Source organism: Globicephala melas, chromosome 4, assembly GCF_963455315.2.
Source record: "Globicephala melas chromosome 4, mGloMel1.2, whole genome shotgun sequence".
In the NCBI taxonomy this organism is placed as follows: Eukaryota; Metazoa; Chordata; class Mammalia; order Artiodactyla; family Delphinidae; genus Globicephala; species Globicephala melas.
In genome coordinates, this window is record NC_083317.1 from 45,851,085 (window position 1) to 45,860,397 (window position 9,313).

At 34.2% G+C, this 9,313-nt stretch overlaps 1 protein-coding gene across 1 annotated transcript; it reads left to right on the forward strand.

The window, feature by feature from the left end:
- Nucleotides 1-3,170: 3,170 nt before the first annotated feature.
- Nucleotides 3,171-4,192, forward strand: LOC115855676 (olfactory receptor 5K1-like). The gene is given in 2 exon segments (XM_030861093.2): nt 3,171-3,930; nt 3,933-4,192. Coding segments are annotated over 2 exon segments (1,020 nt in total).
- The last annotated feature ends 5,121 nt before the right edge of the window (nt 4,193-9,313 follow it).

Below are 9,313 nucleotides of genomic sequence, written 5' to 3' on the forward strand. Positions count from 1 at the left end.
ACCTGAAATAATCATACTGCTCTAGAATTGAATTCTGAGGGAAGGGATTTATTTCTGCTTTGTTTTTTGGTGTATCTTCAGGGTACATCTCAGAAATATGCATAATCCTGATATAAGTGAGGTTGTAATCGAACTGGGGGAATAAGACTTACACCCATAAATGCCAGAGGACCACACAAGGCAAATATTGAGACTTGAGAAGGTGTTACATGGGTAATAAGAGCCTCGGAGGAGGGAAGAAGACAGATGAGCTTGTCCGGGGTAGACCTTGGATTGACCATTAGGGAAGGGGTAGGATTTGGATAGATGGAGGAAAATGGTGAGGATAATATAGATAAGGTAAAATGCACCACATGAAGAATGACAGTGACTTATTCAGAAAGCCATGAAGAGACGGGCTTGGCTTAGGGATGGTAAAGGGTAGTGCAAAGTACAAGAAGATAAAGTGAATTCAAATGATGTAGATTAGGAAAATCAAGATATGTAATTAACCAAACAAATTGTGACTAATGATTGATGGGCAATAGGAATTCATTGCACTATAAATGATGAGAAAGTCCTAATAAGGGAATATTTTGAGGAAAGAAATATCTCCAGAAGGTGCTTCTGGATTTTCAAGGCAATTTTAATGGTTATTTTTTAAATTATTATTATTAAAAAAATGTAAAGGTTACTTCTAGTAACTAAGGTATAAGATTAAAGATATTATGAATGTAACTTCAAAGGAATATTCTAGAAATTATATATTGACTTTAAAAAGAGGTGAGAAAGGTGCTACTTTAAGACCTCTGCTCACACAACCTCTCCTCTGAGTCAGTAAGTCCTAGTTCAGTTCCCACTTCCTCTATGAGGCTTTTGCTGACCAATCCAGTGGGAATTTTTTTTCCCACCTAGAATTTTATATTCAGAGTGGTAATAAAGATAAATAGTATAAACTTATATAAATTAAAATCAAAACATGTCCCTTAAAATTGGCTTAGAAATGGGCATTTGCCTTACTCTTTAGGTTTCAAATGATACATTTAATTGTTCCAACTTAGTAGCTTTGTAATGTTTAGGAGATTAGGTCTCTCAGGAAGTACTCTGATGTCAATGCCAATTAAATCTCTTTAGAATTATTTAAAATATTTGAACCATTCTCTAGCAATGATATAAATATTATCATTGACTTGTTGGTAGAAATATTCTTCTAAACAATCAAGATGATAGAGTTTTATTTCTGGATCTACTTTAATAACCATCATCAGGCAACCATCTAGCCTTTATTAAACTCTTATTGGAGAAATCCAGGTGGGAAAGAATTTAAAAAATTTTTGGTAGAAATATTAACCTCCAGAAACATTTATTTAAGTTCTTTAAGGTTTTTGCCTTGCAATTCTTATTTTTAAATTTTTTAAGTTCCTTAAAGTCTTTCCTCTACCCTAAGGTCCATTGTGTAAGAACTGGACAAATGACTATCATTTATTTGCATCACTTCTGAATTTAAGAGAAGGTTAAATTTACCCAAAAATAGATAAGTAAAAGCATATGTTTATAGTAATTACAGAAAACCTTATCAAAATTTTGTGAACTTCTTTTAAAAATGTGGTTTGCCATATAACTTACAGCTTAACAGCCTCTACAATGAAATGTTTAAAATTTTTGTGTCAGACATTCCCTATGTATTAAATAAATTATATGAGGAAGGAATATATTTTTAAACCATTCTTTTAAACCCCTGATGTAATTTTAAGGAGCTTTTTAGTTTATCTTTTGATTTTTAGAGAAATAAAATATCAATGTAAAACTTATTTCTGTCTGATTAATTATCATCAACTAGGGAAAATGAAGGAAAACTGTGTTATGTGACTTCAAGTTGGCAAGTGTAAGGCATTTAATGAAAAAACTTATTCAAATTACCTAGATTTAAAATGTTCATTTTTTTTAGACTTCAGGTTATCAAGAGTAAGGCATTTAATGAAAAAATAATAATTCAAATTATATAGCTTTCAAATGTTCATTTCTAATATTGTTTCTAAATGTATCAGTCACAAATAGTCTGAGTTTAAAAGTTAGTAAACAGTTGCAGGAAGCCAAAGGAAAGAGATCTTCTCTCCAAAATGCAGGCAGACTCTCAACCACTGCGCCACCAGGGAAACCCTGAATTTATCAATTTTTAACCCTTAAGGATGCTTCAATTTCTTTTGATAGCATTTAAATTTCTTTAGATTTTAATATGCACATGCACACAGGAGCAATTTTATATTGTGTGCCTAAATGACATCATAAATACCATAAAGACCATGAAAATAGTTTTTTTAAATGTTTTATAGTAGAAAAAATATATAACATAAAATTTATCATTTTAACTATATTTAAGTATTTACAGTTCAGTGGCGTTAAGTTTATATTGTTGTGCAACTATCATCACCATCCAACTACAGAAATTTTTCATCTTCCCAAACTGAAACTCTGTACCCATTAAACAATATTCCCCATTCCTTCCCTCCCCAGACAACCTTTAATTCGTGTAAGTGGAATCACACAATATTTGTCCTTTTATGCCTAGCTTATTTCACTTAGCATAAAGTCATCAAATTTCATCCATGCTTTAACATGTGTCAGAATTTCATCCCTTTCTAAGGCTGAATAATATTCCACTTTTTGTCTATACCACATTTTGTTCATTCATTCATCCAGCAGTGGAGAGTTGGGTTGTTTCTACCTATGACTATCCTGAATAATGTTTCTATGAACATGGGTGTACAAAAATAGTCTTTCAAACAACACTGTTAATCTGTACAGATACTGTCACTGAAATTGTTTGGGAACATTGATACCAATTGCTGACACCTAAATTATGAATCAGCTTTAGCTAATCCATATAGAGAAGTTTTTTGCACTGAATATTCCTCTCAAGACCTCAAAAGCCATCTTTGTGCATCTAATCTGATGTTTTCTCTTGAAAATATGCTGGGAAAATGTTAAATAACTAGCTTAAAAGTTAAGAGCTCCTGGAGATTGATACGCCCAGAGAAATGGGCATACACCAAAATCCACGTGACTTGTGAAGGCATTATGGAAGATGTTCCTCGTCCTTCTGGGCCAGAGAGAGCTCAAGAGTTGAATTGGGCATATTATAAATTAGTACCTCATTTCTCCACAATTTTTTCTCAACAGCAGAGTCAGGAATGGCTAAAGAAAATCATACTGTAAAACATGAGTTTATCCTCACAGGATTTACAGACTACCCAGAGCTGAAGACCCTTCTGTTTGTGGTGTTCTTTGCCATTTATCTGATCACCATGATGGGGATTCTTGGCCTGGTGATACTGATTTCAAAAGAGCATCATCTTTGCACACCAATGTACATCTTTCTGGGCAACCCCACTCTCGTGGATTCTTGCTGTGCCTGTGCCATTACTCCTAAGATGTTAAGGAACTTCTTTTCTGAAAACAGAACGGTTTCCCTCTATGAATGCATGGCACAGTTTTATTTTCTTTGCACTGTTGAAACTGCAGACTGCTTTCTTCTGGTGGTAATGGCCTATGATCACTATGTGGCCATATGCAGCCCTCTGCAGTACCATACCAGGATGTCAAAGGAACTCTGCATTCAGATGACCACAGGGGCCTACATAGCTGGAAACCTGCATTCTATGACTCATATAGGGCTTCTATTTAGGTTAGTTTTCTGTGGATCAAATCACATCAAACACTTTTATTGTGATATTCTTCCTTTATATAGGCTCTCCTGTGTTGACCCTTATGTCAATGAACTGGTACTGTTTATCTTTTCAGGCTCAATTCAAGTCTTCACAATAGGTAGTGTCTTAATATCTTATCCCTACATTCTCTTTACTATTTTCAAAATGAAATCCAAAGAGGGAAGGGTCAAAGCCTTTTCTAGCTGTGCATCCCACTTTTTGTCAGTTTCATTATTTTATGGATCTCTTTTTTCATGTACATTAGACCAAATTTGCTTGAAGAATGGGATAAAGATATACCAGCTGCTATTGTGTTTACAGAAGTAGTTCCTTTACTAAACCCTTTTATTTGTAGCCTAAGAAATAAGGAAGTAATAACTGTTTTGAGGAAAATTCTGAAGAAAAAAATTCGAAACAAATGGAGTCTACTGTACCTTAATGATTTAAATGCAGAAAAAAAACTTCCAAGTGAAATTACACAGAGAAAATGCACAAATTGTATGTAAAATATTAAAACATATCATAATGCATTCAATTTAAGTAGCAGTATATAAGGGAGAAAATATACAAGAAGGAGAAAATTATACTAAATCTTAATTCAAATTAACAAAAATCAAAAACAAATTTTGAAATAATTCAAGAAAAACACAGTATGCTGCCAAGGTCATGTATTGTGTCAGCATCGGGGGATATCAGCACCCAAAAGAAAAACAATTATATCTCAATAAAACTGAAAAAAGTTTTTAAATTGTCAGACTGAGGAAAAGAAAAGGAAGCAAACCAACAAAATTAACAATTTCAAATATAAAGGAAAATCCTAATTAAGCATTAATAGCCAGCCCACATTAATAGTTTGGAGCATGAGCACTCCAGTTATGCTAAAAGGGTTTAAGGGTATATGAACCTTCAACCAATGAAATCACTTACAACCATGAGTGACAAAGCTGAGGCAAGTGAATTTTGAGGAATTACTTTTAATAGCATTTTGAGGGACATTGTAGTTAGAATAGAGGCAGTTAGGAAACAAAGGTGTGAAATAAAAGTGAATATTACATTTCTAAGTTTAATTTCCTATATAGTTGCATAATTAAAGATGGAATGTAGGGCTTCCTTGGTGGCGCAGTAGTTGAGAGGCCGCCTGCCGATGCAGGGGACACGTGTTCGTGCCCCGGTCCGGGAAGATCCCACAAGCCGCGGAGCGGCTGGGCCCATGAGCCATGGCTGCTGAGCCTGCGCGTCCGGAGCCTGTGCTCCGCAACGGGAGAGGCCACAACAGTGAGAGGCCCACGTACCACAAAAAAAATAATAAAATAAAAAAGCCAAACTCATAAAAGTAGGGTAAAATCGTGGTTACTAGGGGCAGGGGTGTGGGAGAATTGGAGAGATGTTTGAGTGTATAAACTTGAAACTAATAGTTTCATGGTAACCTTGGACATGCCTGAGTCTTGTATGCCTTTCAGAAATTTAAAATTGGTATCATAAATTATTTCTATTAATTTGAAGTTTTCATTAATTTTTTACTAAAATAAATTTTTGACTAAATATAGATATGATTTTTTTCAAAGACGGTAAACTTGTTAATGGGATTGGGTTCATTCGTTACTTGAAAAAATGTTTATTAAGATGTCTGTAGCATCAACACTGGATATATGAAGTAGGAGAGGAAGTATGCTGTTATACAAAACAACATAAATATACAATATAACATAGCATAGTGACTATATTTATTCAAAATATTTCATGGGGCTTCCCTGGTGGCGCAGTGGTTGAGAGTCCGCCTGCCGATGCAGGGGACATGGGTTCGTGCTCCGGTCCGGGAAGATCCCACATGCCGCGGAGCGGCTGGGCCCGTGAGGCATGGCCGCTGAGCCTGATCATCCAGAGCCTGTGCTCCGCAACGGGAGAGGCCACAGCAGTGAGAGGCCCGCGTACCGCCAAAAATCAATAAATAAAAAATAATAATAACAAAATATTTCATGTATAAATACTTAATAGATACAGTCATAACTTAGTTCCATCTTCTATAGCTCACAAGTCACAAGTAGAAAAGGTTACATTTTGCTACAAATATTTACACTGTACTTGTTTCAGCAAAAATTTACTAATATTCCATGGATCTTATAGTTAATGGATAAACAATTTTCAAAACTTCAGAAAACTGAATTTTAAAGATAATTTTTTAAAATATAGCATAATCAACTATACTCCAATATAAAATAAAATTTTTAAAAATTAAAGAAATTTTAAAAAATATATGTAACAATTTTCTTTATGACTCTATAATGACACAGACAATATGTTTTAAAATATTTCTTAAGGAAATATTTAGTGGTTAACTATACAAACTCTTAAAAATCAAACATATTTTGGACATTAAAAGGATAATAAGGGAATGTTATGAACAACTCTATGCCCATAAATTTGATAATCTGGATGAAATGGACCAATTCCTTGAAAAACACAATCTGCCAAAACTCATACAAAAAGAAATAGACAAGCTAAAAAGCTTATACCTATTAAAGAAATTGAATCAATGATTAATAACCTTCCAAAACAAAAAGTACCAGGCCCAGATAAGTTCAATTGATAAATTCTACAAAACATTTAAGGAAGAAATTATACCAATTCCCTACAATTTTTTTCTGAAGATAGGGGCAAAGGGAATACTTTCTAACTCATTCTATAAAGCCAGCATTACTCTAAAACCAAACCAGACAAAGACAATACAAGAAAACTACAGATAAATATCTCTCATAAACATAGATGCAAAAATTCTCAACAAAATATTAGCAAAGTGAATCTAACAATGTATAAAAAGCCTGTGCACCATGACCAAGTGGAATTTATCCCAGGTATGCAAGGCTGGCTCAATATTCAAAACAGAATTAATGTAATCTTTTACATCAACTGGCTAAAGAAGAAAAATTACATGATCACCTTAACAGATGCATAAAGAGCATGTGACAAAATTCAACATCCAACAAAATTCAACATTCACTCATGATAGAAGCTCTCAGTAAGCTAGAAATGGGGAAAAACTTCCTCAACTGGATAAATAATATCTACATAAAACCTACAGTTAATATCAAACTTAATGGTGAGAAACTTGAAGCTTTCCCACTAAGATCAGAAACAAAGCAAGCAAAAGCACCACAGCTTTTCAACATTGTGCTGGAAGTGCTAGCTAATGCAATGAAACAGGAAAAGGAAATAAAAGGGATACTTGTTGAGAAGAAAGAAATAAAACTGTCTTTGTTCACAGATGACATGACTGGCTATGTAGAAAATCTGAAAGAATCAACAAAAAACTCTTGGAACTAATAAGCAATTATAGCCAAGTTGCAGGATACAAGGTTAGTACAAAGGTTACACAAAAGTATATTTTAAGGTATTGCTTTTCTGTATAACAGTAATGAACAAGTGGAATTTGAAATTAAAAACACAGTACCATTTACATTAGCACCCATAAAAATGAAATACTGAGTTATAAATATAAAAAAATATGTATAAGATCTATATGAGGAAAACTATCAAACTTTGATAAATCAAAGGAAACTAAAATCAATGGAGAGATATTCCATGTTCATGGGTACAAAGGTTCAATATTGTAAAGGTGCCCCAAATTGATCTATAGATTCAATGCAATCCCAATCAAAATCCAGGCAAGTTATTTTGTGGCTATTGACAAACTGATTCTCAAGTTTCTATAAAGAGGCAAAAGACCCAGAATAGTCAACACAATATTTAAGGAGAACAAAGTTGGAGAACTGACACCACCTAACTTCAAGACTTACTATAAAGCTACAGTAATCAAGACAGTATGGTATTGGCATAAGAATAGACAAATAGATCAATGGATAGAAGAGAAAGACCAGAAATAGACCCACATAAACATGATCGTAAGATATTTGACAATAGAGCAAAAACAATGCAATGGAGCCAAGACTGTCATTTCAACAAATGCCGCTAGAACAACTGAACATGCAAAACAAAACAAATGAACAAAAAAGTCTAATATACCTTACACCCTTCACAAAAATTAACTCAAAATGTATCATATGACAGTCTCTAGGTCCATCTACATCTCTACAAATGACCCAATTTCGTCCCTTTTTAGGGCTGAGTAATATTCCATTGTATATATGTACCACATCTTCTTTATCCTTTCCTCTGTTGATGGACATTTAGGTTGCTTCCATGTCCTGACTATTGCAAATAGTGCTGCTATGAACATTGGGGTGCATATGTCTTTTTGAATTATAGTTTTCTCTGGGTATACACCCAGTAGTGGGATTGCTGGGTCAGATGGCAGTTCTTTTTTCAGTTTTTTAGGGAAACTTCATACTGTTTTCCATAGTGGCTCTATCAATTTACACTACCACCAACAGTACATGAGGGTTCCCTTTTCTTCACACCCTCTCCAGCATTGTTTGTAGATTTTTTGGTGATACAGAGTGAAGTAAGTCAGAAAGAGAAAAAAATATATCGTATATTAACGCATATAAGTGCACTCTAGAAAAATGGTATAGATGATCCCTTTTGAAAAGCAGAAATAGAGACATAGAGAACAAATGTATGGACACCCAGGGGGAAGGGGGGTGGGAGGAATTGAGAGATTGGGATTGACACATATACACTATTGATACTATGTATAAAATAGATAACTAATGAGAACATACTGTATAGCACAGGGAGCTCTACTTAACGCACTGTGGTGACCTGAGTGGGAAGGAAGTCCGAAAGGAGGGGATAAATGTATATGTGTGGCTGATTCATTTTGCTGTACAACAGAAACTAACACAACATTGTAAAGCAACTATACTCCAATAAAAATTATTTTTAAAAAATGTATTGCAGACGTAAAGGAAAAATGCAGTATTATAAAATTCCTAGAAGATACCAGGAGAAAATCTAGATGACTTTGGGATTGACAATGAGTTTTAAGATATAAGACCAAAGCCATGATACATAAATGAAAGAATTGATAAGCTGGACTTCAATAAAATTAAAATTTTCTGCTTGCAAAAGACACTGCCAAGAGAATGAAAAGACAAGCCACAAATCAGGAGAAAATATTTGCATAAGACACATCTGATAAAGGGCTGTTACCCAAAATATAGAAAGAACTCTGAAAACTCAACAATAAGAAAACAAACAACCAGATTAAAAAAGAGGCCAAAGATAATAACAGACACCTCTACAAAGAATATATACAGATGATGAATAAGCCTATGAAGAGGTGCTCATAGCCATCAGCAAAATGCAAATTAAAACAACGAGACACCGTTACACACCTAGTAGAATGGCCAAAATCTGGAATAATGACACCACCAAATGCTGGCAAAAGTGTGGTGCAACAGGAACTCTCATTCATTCCTGGTAGAAATGCAAAATTGTACAGCCACTTTGGAAGACAGTTACGGAGTTTCTTACAAAACTAAACATATACTTATATCATTCAGCAATCTCACTCCTTGGTATTTACCCAAAGGAGTTGAAAACTTATGTCCACACAAAAACCTGTGTATGTTTATAGCAGCTTTATTCATAATTGCCATAACTTGGAAGCAACCAAGTTACCCTTCAGTAGGTGAATGGATAAATTGTTGTATGTCTAGACAATGAAA